The 13,764-nt window shown below is 39.4% G+C and overlaps 1 protein-coding gene and 1 long non-coding RNA gene across 5 annotated transcripts in view; one reads left to right on the top strand and one right to left on the bottom strand.

Annotated features, from left to right (window-relative positions):
• The window catches only part of PIP5K1B (phosphatidylinositol-4-phosphate 5-kinase type 1 beta), a 100,979-nt gene extending 89,846 nt beyond the window's left edge, over positions 1-11,133 (top strand). For all 3 annotated transcript variants that reach the window (XM_052700668.1, XM_052700669.1, XM_052700667.1), the window contains exons 14-15: positions 4,301-4,418; positions 10,417-11,133. In XM_052700668.1, the coding sequence (XP_052556628.1) occupies positions 4,301-4,418; positions 10,417-10,419 (121 nt within the window). In that variant the 3' untranslated portion in view covers positions 10,420-11,133. The remainder of the gene's footprint in view (positions 1-4,300; positions 4,419-10,416) is intronic.
• On the bottom strand, positions 5,871-13,756 carry LOC128089359 (uncharacterized). 2 transcript variants are annotated; one of them, XR_008210497.1, is made up of 3 exons: positions 13,415-13,756; positions 13,152-13,310; positions 5,871-11,897 (listed from the first exon to the last, which is right to left on the bottom strand). It is a non-coding gene; the product is annotated as an uncharacterized LOC128089359 (long non-coding RNA). The 2 variants fall into 2 exon arrangements; XR_008210498.1 differs by having other exon boundaries at positions 13,485-13,756.
• Positions 13,757-13,764: the final 8 nt, after the last annotated feature.

Below are 13,764 nucleotides of genomic sequence, written 5' to 3'. Positions count from 1 at the left end.
GAGAGGGAGTTTTGTTGTTGTCGTTCTTTTCAGTACCTCTTAAAAGAAGCCTATTGCATTGCTTTGAGTTTTTCTAGGAAGATCTCTGCATTATATAATAAACTAGGCATGCTTCTATCTTCCCTTACTGAATTAATTGGGCATAATCCCATTCAGCTGTTGATACCCTGTGCTCTCAGATGCCTCAAGCATGAATGCTTTCCTTCACAGAAAAAAAGAGCAAGTGTTTTCTTGCATGAATTTGTCTCTGTAGGTCCATACTCATCCTTGCAATTCTCATTTCACAACTAATTCTTTCTGAAAGGAGGACTCTGAGGACCGTCTTTGAGCAGAATTCATGTAAATCCCTCCCCAAGCTGCCATTACTCAAGAATGCACAATCTAGACTGAGCTTCTGAATGCTGATTGCTTACACCTGCGGTCTCTTCAACTGCATATACATGTCAGCTGCAAAAATAACAAGCCTTTATGATTTTAATTGGCAATTGCAGCAGAGTATGTGTTTGTTCACCTTCATGTAATCATAGTCATAGAATGACTTTCATGATTCTGTTCACACATCATGGTTTGCCATTAGCATGAGTTTGGTGGCACAGACTCTCACTGTCAGACTCCATTACTTGGAAGACAAAAGCAGCATTTAGATCAGTCCTATTTACTTTTTTTCAAGTCTGTAGCTTTGATACCTGTGAACAACGTTATTAGAAGATGACTTGCAAGAATTTTTATGTTTGTCCCACTTCTTCAGGCATGTGTGAAATTTAGGGAGTGCAAGATTGGGTTTTAGAAATGATGTCTACATTGTCAGCATGAGCCCCATGTTGAACAGACCCATAAATATCTGTTGTATGCATGGTAGATTTTCCACACTCATCGCTGTTTGAGCAGTATCTTTTAGCAGTAGTTCTACTGCCCATTGTTCTATGTGACATTTTTCTGATTAACCCCTATAAACACATTTTAAAGGTTATGATGCAATAAGCTGATAATTTTCTTAAAATTTTGTATAGAAATCATGTAATAATCTTACTGAAGATTTTGCATCCCAAACCCCATTTTCCATACTTCCAAGAAGCAAACCCTAATTAACTTCAACTTTTTGAGCTAATTTTTGCCTCTGATGTTCAGGAGAACAAATCAGAAGGACTCTGAAAAATGCAGGGTTTATTTTATTCTCTACCAAAGAAGAAGACGAAGACTTGAGCTTTTTATTATTCCTATTCAGTGCGTTAAAGTATTCTGTTTTAGAAGGTCCTAAGAACAGCTTTTCCCCTTGTTTAGTCCTAAGGTCAAAATAATTATTGTTTCTGAGAACAGGAGGACATTAAAACAGACTTAAAAAAAACAAAACAAAGCAAAACTTATTTTTCCTCACTTTTCATAGGTGAATTGGAAATCTTGTTATATTTATCTTGGGGATGCATTTTTTCATGCTGTTGTTACAAGGCAGGTTCAATGAACAAGCATGGTTTTCTGCCATGGAAATAATTTCTAACTAAAAAGATATAACTAAAAAGGTGTTATTACATTATTGCACATAAGCAGTATACTGTAACTGTGGCAGAGTTCAGCTTCTTGCAGAAGTCATTGCTTTCCTCCAGCATGGGCTCCAGATGCAGACTAGGATAGCAGTGACGTTAAATTTCCCCTTTCTGCTTTATGCACTTTACTGATTAGCTTCCCAGAATGGACTGCGTATGTTCACTTTAAGTTTTCTTAGAGAATTAAATTTTCTTAGAGAATTTTTGGAATCCGTCCAGTCTCTGGTTATTGAATTTAGGATTTATGAAAGAAAGCTCTGTCATTCAGCAGTTCTTCTGTACTTCTTTTAGAAAGCGGTTCTTCATACATGAGTATTAGAGTTGATTTCTCACTATTCAGTGTGAAAGGCACAGTAGCAAGAAGACTGTTACCTGCAGAAAAGTTGTGGGGATTTGATTGTAATTAAAATATGGAGCAGCATCTCTGTATTATTTTGCCTCTTCTTTCATGCCTGTTTTTGTGCAGGGGCCTTTATTCCATGCTGGTTTTCTGTGCAAGTTTACTCTGTACTTTCTTCTATCCCTTTTCTCCCTTTCATTTCTGTACAGTATTATCTGTTTCTATACATTCTCGCTTTTTTAGGAAATTCACTAATGAATAACCAAGCTGTAACATTAATGGGAGCTTTGACTTCTCTTTCCGTATTGTTTGTGTGTTAGCCTTCATTTGCTTCCTCTCTGTGTAGTGGATTCCTGCAGCAGGCAGATCTGCATGTCTCCTTGCATACCATAAAAAGAGGCATGCTCTGAAGGGCAGAGGGCAGTCTTTCTTATATGCCATAGAGAGGTAGTTTAACAATCCCATCCCAGCGCTGAACTCATTTTGCTGTTGCTTGCAATGCAAGGCAGACTCTGAAGCAAAGAAGATGATAACTTAACAAACTAGCAAATTAGCAGCAAAAAAACCCACAACAAGCTAGTGCATTCTAATGGGGAAGTGGGAAAGGCAGAAAGGAAAGTAGATTTAGGAGTAAACTGGTGAATTAACCAGAAAAGAACAGTAGCTCTAGGTCTTGGCCTTCTGATCCAAGAAGGCTCTAAAATAAAGCGCACTGGTATGAATTGTGGAAAATTTCACTTCATCTGAGTGCAGGTGCCAGAAGTTTTCTAAGTGAGAGAAGTTAAATCACAGTAGTGATGTGGCTTAGTACATAGCAAATAACTATTTCAAGGGTTTTTTTCTTTTATACTTAACTTAATGCAGGTATAAAAGCCAAGTATATGCTGCAGACTGCCTGACCTGCTCATAGTAATGCAGAGCACTGTTTTCCAGAAGGGTTGACCATTGACTTTGCACATTTTTATAAATACAGTAGCTGCTCACTTCATGTTCATCCTTTGGCACATGATTTTCTTATATGGGCCTTGGCACATTCTGAGGCCTGAACTGAGCATCCCTGTTTGTCAAAATTATGCAAGCAAGCAAAAGCGATTTTTTTTCTTTCACCAAAAATAGTGTATTTAATGCCAGAGCTTGTTTTGTGGGAGATGATAAAAACATAGTCAGTGTTTGGCAGTAGCTCCTTTCTTTCCTTCCTGTCCTTCCCTTTCCTTTTAGTAAAATGTAGTGTTGGCAGAAAACTGATATGACTGAAATGTTCCATAATAGAATACAAATAGAGGGTGTTAGGAAACTGCTGCTAAGCCAATGGGAGCTGCATCACCACTGGGACAAATGAGTTAGTCTTACAGTTGAAGGGATATACTATATAGTAAAAGGAGCAGTGTATTGTGGTGAATGTGGTATTGTGCACTTAATACTAATATGACATGAGGATGACTGATGATTCATTATTTTGTTGAGCATTTTTATTTGCTTTCTGCTATGGATTCTAGTTGTACCCTTTCTGATTTGATGTCCAAGCTGGAACATACCTAAACCATGAAATACTGCAAAGGGAGGGGAAAATTAATCCTCCTTTCCCCATTTACAGGCTGATGGCTATGGCCATGTTTTAACAGCTGGTTATAATGCAGAATTGTTAGCTGTTCACTTCTTGTGTACATAGGTAAGAACATTTGAAATACGGTTCTACAAAACTGAAGTCCCTTCATTTCTGACAGCTGGTAAGGGTGGGAGATTAAGGTGCTTAAATCCGATAAAGCACCATGGACAGTTTCAGCTCTGTGGTTCCAGGTATTTACAGAACAGGATTCTTGTGTGGAGGTGTTTGTGTTTTCGCATTCTTTCTCCACAGCAGCAAACATAAATCATATGCCTGACTGAAATAATTCAGCACACCTCTTCTGCCAACATTCCTTGCTTGCAGAGCTGTACTAATTACAGTGCACTATTTTTCTTCTCTCACTATCCCATCTGAACTGTTGGCTGAAAGTGATGTCTTATCTATGTGAGAAAGTCCAATACTACTGTGCTTTATTACTGAGTCTCTTTTTTCCTCTGTTTTAAATTAAAAAAAAAAACGTTTCTAGGATTTATACCATTGTGATGTAGAAATTAATGAAGTTACCCCACTAATACAGTGGCATAGATTCATTGTTCCAGCAGAGTTCGAGAACAGTATTACTTCTTGATAACATTCTAATTACAACAAAGGTAGAAATAACATGGTTTGCACACGTTAGTAAAATGTGCGCCCCCAGTTAACTACCTATACACTTACACTTGTTTATTTTTCTACTTTTCAAGTATTTGAAGCTTAGTTGTTAGGGAGAAATTTATTTTAAGATTTCAGCTGCGACTGAGCTCTCTGCAACTTGTATTTTTTTGTTGACTGTAGTCTCTCTTCTCTTTCCAGTAAAGAGTTGCCTTCAAGTTCGACATTCACTCTAGAAGATAGTGCCATCTATTTGACATCAGAACAGAGCACACTGGAAACGGAAAACGATAATGCTTCTGTTTTGGATGTCTATTTGGTAAGTTGTCAGTCTGCTTCTTTTTTTCCTGTTATTTCTCTGATTGAGGCTTAGCAGGGGACTTGAACAAATACTGAACTTAAAGAACCAGAGGTTCTTTGAGGTATTTTTAAGTTAGACATATGCTTAAGTATCTTTGCAAAACAAATCATTCAGTAATCTTCTGTCTATTTCTGTTGTGTTAATAACAAGTTACACTAAAATTTCTTTCAGGTTTTCTGTAATGGTAGGAGGAATGGGAGTGGCTTATTACTTGCTTCTCGTGCTTATAGGAGGAAACAAAACATCTTTTGTCTTCATATCTAATATTCCACAATTGAGAAAGTAAATTTTTCCAGGGAGACAAGCTTTGTATTTTGTCAGTGATTTTGAAGAAAAGCAAGCACAATATAAAGTATATAAATCAATAACAAAGTATATGAATTGCTTACTTTTCTGCTATGAAGGGTTCTTCAGTATGGTGGCTGGAATGCACTCACAGAGCTGCATAATCACCCCCCTCAATGGGGTGGCGAAGAGAATCAGAAGAGTTAAAGTGTCAAAACTCGTGGACTGAGATAAAGACATTTTAATAGATAAATCAAAAGCAGCATGTGAAATCAAAGCAAAATAAGGAATTCATGCACTACTTCCATCAACAGGCAAATCTTTGAGCACTTCCAGGAAAGCAGGGCTCATCACATGTAACAGTTTATTGGAAAATCAAACACCATGAATCCAAACATCTCCCTTCTTCCTCTTCTCCCCAGCTTTTATAGCTGAGCATGACACCATGTGGTACAGCTTATCCTTTTAGTCACTTTGGGTCAGCAGTCCTGTCCTGCTGTTCCTTCTGCACTCACAGCCAGTTACTGTCTGGACAGAGTGAGGAGCTGAACATCCTTGGCTCTATGTAAACACCACTTTGCAGCAATTAAACCATCCATGTATCAGCATTACATCAGTTCTTATAAGAAAAATTAACAGACAAAACTATGGGAATTGCTCACATTCCACAAATGTAAAGGCACTGGACACCCACTGCTAGTTGCATTTGAGCGAGGTTCTGTGCATTTGCAAGCCCATTAGAAAAACTCAGTATGAATACAGGAAGCAGTGTGCTGCTTGCTTCTTTTTACCTGAGGATTTATTTTCCTCAAACATAAACAATTCTAACATTATGCTAGAGATCTTTTACTCATGAAGAAATGACATTTGTGGCAAGAATTATATACAGAGGAATTGAAAAAGCAATCATTAATTAGGTTGCTAACAAGCATTTCACTCAAGCATGGCTGTTTTCCTTTTAGTAGAGGTTCCCTGCATTCATTATTAAGTGTTCACTGTTAGTTTTTGTTTTTTTTTTCCATAAGAAATACAGTGAAATACAGTGAAATACAGAATATGTTGTATGTTGTACATAGAATATATTGTCTGATTGCTGAGCTATTCTCTGTATAAAGAAAAACTGAGTTGTTTGTTTTTGTTTTTGTTTTTTTTTTAACTAAGCCAGCAACATTTAGGTAAATATAGTACCCACTGCTTAGGGTAGGTTTTGTCTGTTCTGCCTCAACTGAATCAACACAGTAGCAAGTACAAGCAGCCAGTTGGAAATAGAATTGACTTAGTTAACTCTGCCTTTGTGTAGCCCATTAAGTCAGCTTATTCCTGTAGGACTTGTGTTCAGCAGGCCTGTTGATGATACGATGTTGACTTGAAAAGTCTGTAAAGACTCAGAAATCCTGAAATGTTGCAGGAAATGGACGAGTAAATCACATACAGTCTAACCTCCTGAAGCTGCCTAACAGACACCACTTCTTTCTGAAAAGAAAGACTTTGGTTAGTATGAAATACAGACCCAACACTGCAGAAGTTTCATTGTGTAGATCAGCCAACCATAAAAATCTTAGTGCAGTTTTTAAGGTACCTAAAATTGAGAAAAGCAGTACTTTCAGTTAGGTAACTAAAAAGAAAAAAAAACCCACCTTAAGTCACCCTGTTGTGTCTGTCTGCAATGTTAAGCTTTCTGTCCATGAAAGAGCAACGTGAAATTAAAAACTACTCCTCTGTTCTCTCAGGTGACAAACTACAGTGTCAGTGAAGTCAGAGTAGTAAGGCTTAAGAAATAGGATAACTGATGTCTTGAGGTCCCTTCCAACCCCTGTGATTGTGTGTGATAATTGTTTCACTGTAAGTAGTTTGATACCTGTTATGCTTACAATGGGATAAGAATATGCATGTAAATAGTAGAGTGACAGACATAAGTTTGCTCCATTACGATGCTCTACAGCTTAAATCAGCTGGTGGTAAATGCGGATCTTAAACAAGTATATATCCTGCCTGTAGGATTTCATTACTGAACTATTTTGTTTGAAGGAGAACTCCTGTGTTAACTATGACAGAAGCTTCCTTGTTAGTAAAGGAATAGTTACGTGGAAATGTAACATTACCCGCTGTTATTTGTGTATGACTTAGGAGCCACTACCACTGAAAAGAGGGCTGCAAAGGATTGAAAAGGATTTAGAGTGGAAAAAAGGAGTAGCTGTTGTGATGAGCAAGCTCTGCATATTTGAAGTCCAGTTAGTACAGCTATGATTTGTCAGATGAATTGCACAGATAATAATGTTAATTCAGAATTACCCATACTGCGGCTTATGACTAAATACCAATTTTACTATAGGATTCTGAAGTTGTAAATCCTAGCTGGAGATCTGTTTTGTGTGTATTGTGGCTGTAGATGCATAGCTAAATAGACTGATGAGTGCTTGCCTCTCCCTATTTGGAAATTTGGCAAACATGTCTCCCTCTTCTTACTCTTCACTGTGCTTCTTTTCCTCTGTTTTCACTCCTATAGTTAGTACTGTGCCTGGTTCTCCTTTTGAACACTCACAGTTTGTATTCAACCTCTTCCAACTGCCAGTTTACTATCGAATCTCTCATCTTCACAATTACTGTCTCTTAGAAATATTTTCACTCCTTCAGCTATTTTTGGGTAAGCAGTCTTTGCGCTCTCCTAGTGTGAACTTTCCATGCAGAGCAAAAGGAATTCTTACCTCAAATCAAATAAATACCTGCAGTTCTGCGTTCAGTTCTGGGGCTCCCAGCATAAGTAAGACTTGGAGCTGTTGCAGCGGGTCCAGAGGATGGCCACAAGAACAATCAGAGGGCAGAGGGCAGGAACACCTCTCCTGTGAAGAAAAGCTAAGGGACTTGGGCACATTTAGCTTAAAGAAGAGAAGGCTTGGGGAGACCTCATTGTGGCCTTCCAATACTCAGAGTAAAGATGAGGAGGGACTTTTTTATCAGGGATGTGGTGGTCAAGAAGCAATGACTGTAGCAGCCAGGCTCCACCCCTTCTGGTCACACAGCTGAATTGCCTTCCCCTGTGCTCCCAGGGCTGACCGGGTGCTTTCCCCAGTTGCTCAATCAGTGGTTCAGGCTGTGATTTACAGTTATTATATGGGGTTGTACGTGCTACCATAACTCCTTGACAAGGGGTTTCTTTTTCATTCAAGAACTTCTTGCTTCTCTGTCTTCCACAGCATTTGATTCCATTCTAATCATATTGTAGATTTCTTCAGAGTGCTGTTGTGAAGCAGTAATAACCGGGACTGAAGTTAAAGCATTTCCCAGGCAGGATACATGTAAGAACAAGCAATTAAATGTACAGTCACACTACGATGTACACCTCATATTTTGACACATTGCTCTTTCTGGAGCTTTGCTATTTCCGTTGAAGATACTAGTAGAAAAAGACAGCAGATTGAATATTAACTTCAGTACTGTGAGAAAAGAATTTAGGCCTCCTTACTTACAGACATTTTGAGTGAATTTCCCCTGAGAGCAGAAAAATCCTTATGTGTTCTGTGCACATACTGGAACCAGCTAAGCACCCTTTCCTCAAAGCAGGGTTTACATAAGGCTCAAAGAGGGAAGATTTAGGTGTTCCACACAGTGAGGAACAACTCACTCTTCCTCTCCTCTCTTACCTATTTGATGTCTGTATTCAATTATCCATTATCTTGTCCATCAGGGGAAAAATAAGCCTATGTCTCTCATAAAACCAAAGGCTGATGCAAGGTGAAACAAAAACCAAGCTCTTGAATATCATTCAGTAGAAGAGTTTTTGCAGAAGCAATGTTACACAAAAAGCAACAGCAATACTTCCATGAAAATCAGATAATGGAATGAAGTGTTAGACATGTCATTTCTGATTGCAATTAGTACATTACCTGCGTAAGCCAGTTGCTAAAATGACAGCTTCTATTGTTGCTAAACTACAGGTTCTCATGCCCTAAGGATTTTAATGCACTACATGGAGAAATCAATTTACTCAAAACCAAATCCATGGGAGGACAATTGAAGTACAAAAAGATTCCCAATACTGAAAGTACACTATAGAACCAGCATGAGAGATCTCAGATAGCTATTGCAGGAAGGCATCTGATGGGGTCATTTGCCATTAATTATCATATGAAACTAATTGCTATGGTCAAATGCAGTCTTCATCAGAAAATGCTGCTTTTTACATCAAAATAACGCCACACGTTGTGCAGTGGTGACAGAGATGCTCATGTCATGTGCATTCCATTGTAGACTTTTCCACAGTAATGCACGCAGAAGTGGATTGTACCTGACACACAGAAGGATATTTAAATCCTGCTGTATGCACAGCATTTCTGTGACTCACACGCAGCTGCTTTATGTTTCTATCAGGGCTGTCTTTTCCAATTCTGTAACGCAAATTTTGCAGGTATTTTTTCAATCCTTCATCCTTCTGAAATGCTTTGGAAGGATAAGAGTTAAAGTAATAAAAATGCATATGTTATAATTGTGTGCTGCTGGAATAGCAAAAAGTGAGCAGTGGCATTATTGCTGAGAGTGGAAAGAAGTGCTGTCCACACAGAGAATAGTCTCTGAGAACCTAGTACTTTGCTCACCAGCAGTGAATTGACTGTGAATGCCCTGTCCATAACAGTGGTTCACAACACAGCTTAAAGTTTGCAGCACTTAAAAACCCTTCTTTAAGGCTCAAAGTCTAATGCTAGAAATCTTAACTATCTTTGGGTTTTCATTTTTGTAAGATAAGCTTTTAGAATGCCTTCTGAGCTTCATTGTTGCTGTTCACAGCCAAGATTAAATTGTTACTGAAATACTTACTTGAAGGTTAGTTAGATGCTTGTACTGAAAAAATACAGTTTGGAAGGGACTTTAAAAAAAATCTGAATAATAAATGCAGACTTGCATCTTCTTTATACTTTTATCAGGTTCTAGAGTGGGGTCAGTCCAGCTGTCTTTGGTTTGCTTTTGTGTCCTTTTCCACATTTAATACATTAGCTGAGATACGTTTGATTCGCTGCAAGATTTTGTTCAGCAAAATACACTATTGTGTAAATGCTGGTAATAAGTTGTTCAGCAGAGAGCAGCTTCTCTTCATCTGTGACTCAGTAGAGATACTAAGGAGTAATCGACTGTTTATATTATTTAACAGCTGCTTCTTTGGAAGGTATTGTAGAAAATGAACTCGCAAGTATTGTCATGTTTTTTGTGAAATGGAATGATAGAGAACATCAACTGTGTCTGAAGAGTTTTGGATAGCTATGTTTTTCAACAGAGGATATCCTGTGGAAGCTAGCAGGACTTTCACAGAAGACATGCAAAAACTGCACTTTTCCCTTCTGACGCTTCTAATCAGCCTCAGGTACTTCTGTCAAGTGAAAGAAAGTTAGGAGTTGCTGAGCGCTCTCAGTTTGGATTGTCTTCTGTGATGCCCAGAGTGTTCAGCATTTTGCATAAACAAGTGGTTGGATTTTGGTAATGTAAGTGCCATGCAACATCTGCAAGACTGTAGGGGTTGGTTCTTGTACAGAGAAGTACCTGGTGATTTTGATTAGAGGATCACTCTTGAACTGTGCTTCAGCTTCTTCAGAGGAATAAATATGTAACCAATTTATAATTCTATAAGAAAGCAAATAAACACAACTTCTAACTTAGCTTATTTTTCTGTTTGTTTTTACAGTAACAAAAAACACAAGAATGAAAACTGAGATGGAGAAGTGACCATGGTTAACGAAGAGCACTTTCTGCACTCCTGATTTGCTGAGCCTTGTAGACGGAGTAATAATCAGTTGAACTCGTTCTAAGAATTGTTAGGATCTTTGAATTATAGAAAGGATGGGTAGACTTGGCGAAAGTGACATGAAACATTCCACACTCTACTATCATCTGCTCTTGCTTGCTGAACTGTGAAGACCTGTGTGTTTGAGCTGCTTTCTACTATCTTGTCAATCAATTTTTTTGGACTTGAAAGTAATATTTTCTTATTGGCTCTCTAGTGATTTCATTTGCATGCATCTTGTAATTATGCAAACAAAATATATTATCTGCTTTACCTATTAAAAATAAGCACAGTGGTGAATAAAATTAATTTTTGCATATTTTCACCCTTCAGTTCTAATCGCTTAGATCCACAGAAGTGGAAATTGGAATTGATAGGAGGGTTAGGTAAGCCTCTGCACATGGGGTATGAAAATAAGCCTTTAAAGACATTTTCACTGTCGGTGAAAAGAAAAAATGTTATTTATAACAAGGCCTTATGTTGTGTATATATATTGTCTTCGAAATATTTTTGATTTTAGTTTATTTCTTGTAAGAGAGAAATTATATAATTTATTTAGTAAATACTACTGTAAACTATAGTTTTATTGATGAATAAAGTATTTTGTTCTCAAGACTATCTCAGCTGTCAGTGTGCTCCTGTTCTGGTATGTCTCATGGATTTGAGAGGCATCTCAAGAGATGCATCAACCAGTCTGTAAGATGGCATCTGAACTTACCTTCTGCCAGCTCTTTAATGAAGGGGGGAATCTTAAAGTTGCACAGCAAAGGGAAAGGAAAAAGCAAAGGGCATAACAGTGCCTCAAGTGCTTCATAACAACGTGTCAAGTTTTTCTCTATGAGCAATTGCTTCAAGACAAATTCAGATACTGTTCTGGTTCCCTTAATTTCCCTTGCAGCTGAGAGACAATCACAAGCACAAGTTACAAGTTAAAAGACTTCTTACCTTGATACAACAGTGTTTAAAAACAAACGAACAAAAAGAAAAAGCTATGTAGCTGTCGCTTTGAAAGTTTACGGAAGTTACAGAGAGTAGTAGCGATTCTAGGAGTAAGTGCAGGCAAACCTGCTGCACTGCCAAGCCAGAATTTGGCACTTTAATTCCTAAAGTTCCGCTTTGTATCCCTGAAGAATTTTGCTTTGGTACATTTTGCACTGATCTAATCCAGTAACATTAACAAGGAGGAGGTTATTTCTCCTTATGTACAGAAAAGAGAAAAGTAACGATGGACTGATGTCTTTTCTTAGAGCCTCTTTATTAACCTAGGGTCTGTGTTTCATGATTACCCCTTTTCCATGCTTTGAAATTGGGTTGCTCAGTCTCAGCAAGGTAATGATCTTGTGTCATTCCTCACAGAAATGCTAGGGACAAATCTGCATGCCCTAAGGGGAAAAAAATTTGTAGATTAGAAGTGTCTGTTCAATCATGCATAGTGTGTAGTATATTTAAAGTGGACATTTGCAAAGTAGATAATTATCATTAGTTTTACTGGGAGTAAAATAAAAAGGTTTTCAGCACTAGGTTAACCTCCAGAAAGCAAATATTTGTCACATTTTCCCCAACGTTCCCAGTAGTGTCCCAATCATCTGTCTGTGAGAAGACTCCAGAGGACACCAAATTTAATGCAGCCGTTCTGTCTGAAACCACTATATCTATAATAAATGATTCAGAGAATGAACCACCCTTAGTGTACAGTGTCTTTAACATTTTCTTGTAAATGGAAACAGTCATCGAGCACTTGAAAAAGGAAATCCTTACAGACTATGGAGCGCACTGAGAAACCTTCACTAAAGCACACACAATTGCAGCTCTTTCTTAATAGTCATTCCCAGTTTAAAAACAAAACAAAAACATCAACAACAAATAACTAGTACTTCACTTTCTAGCCCTAAAACTGCAGCTTGAGAATACAAATTCCTGACCCAAAATGTGTTTTCTTGTTGACTTTCTTTATGCACGGATAACTTCATTTAACTCAGTACTACTTGTCCAATCCTGAACGACAGGTGGTGATCACGAGCAGCTGGTAGTGCACCGCCTTTTCTACACGTAGGCTATTTGCTGACCCCTCTGCCGTGATGCATGCATTTGCTTGCAAAAGGACATCAGGTCTGCCCACAGTGAGGGCACAAGACCTGGTCTCACAGCTGCTTTGCACCTGGAGCTGCTGGGCAGTTACTGCAAGCCAGCTTAAGTGCTGACACCAAAGTGCTGGGATGTGAACATTAAGGAACAAGAATCAAGACTAAAGTCATAATAAAAGCATGCCAAAATTGCCCTCTTCTTGCCCCTTGTGTGAACACTGTTGACATTTTCTTGGCAGTTTTGATACATGAGACTGCTAATAATGAAGAAAGTGCTCCATCTACACTAATTCATGATTCGTGACCTATCAAAGCACTGGAACTGGCACAGATCACTGGAATTACATGGGAACTGCCAGAAAACACCTATCTGAGGATGCTGTATAGGAACAACAGTGTGAACAAGAGCTACCTTTCCCTTAAATCAAAAGTCACACGTAAAACAAACAATCTGCCGTTCTTCCTTCTGCTTTGCTCACCGAGGTATGAAAAAGAAGCGGCTTTATGAGTGTATTACTGGATCTGATGAAAGTTTTTCCCTATCAGCCTTACCTCAGTATTTAGACTACTGCAGCTGTGAAAACATCACTGTTTTTCTTCCAGAGGTGTTAAGCACGTGGGATCCGTCCTCAAGGAACAAGAGAGCATCTCTTCATGTACCACTCCAGCAGGGGAATGCAGCGAGCACACAGATCCACACAGCCCCATCTCCTGGGAAGATCTGAATTTGTTTTTGTTCCCACACAAAACGCGCTCTGTTAAAAACTTTCACATCAGCACTAGCTCTTATCTCTCGCCTCTCCAGCTATGCTCACCGCTCTGTCCGCGTCGCCTTTATCTTTTCCGTTTTTCCCCCTCAGCGCACTGCCAGTGACCGCCACACACCTGCCGCTTGGGGGCGCTCCGCAGCTCGGACCGCCCCGCTCGTTCGCTACCCGCGCCGGGGCGCCGCACGGCGGGAGTCGGCTTCCCGCGCTCTGCCCGGGCCGCCCGCTGCGCTCAAATCGCAGCCGCGGCACCCGGCTCCGTGCTGCTCTTCGGCGCCGGCGGAGGGCGGTAGCGGCCGCGCGGCGCCGGCTCCTCCCCGGCCTCTTCCGCAGCGAGAGGGGCGGCATGTGGAGGCCGGGGGCGGCCGCTGCCTTGCGTGCGGCGCGGTGGGCGGCGG

This window comes from Tympanuchus pallidicinctus, unplaced genomic scaffold (assembly GCF_026119805.1).
Source record: "Tympanuchus pallidicinctus isolate F22 unplaced genomic scaffold, pur_lepc_1.0 scaffold4, whole genome shotgun sequence".
Taxonomy (NCBI): Eukaryota; Metazoa; Chordata; class Aves; order Galliformes; family Phasianidae; genus Tympanuchus; species Tympanuchus pallidicinctus.
The sequence above is the reverse complement of the archived record's forward strand: the minus strand, read 5'-3'. Positions and strand labels throughout refer to the sequence as shown.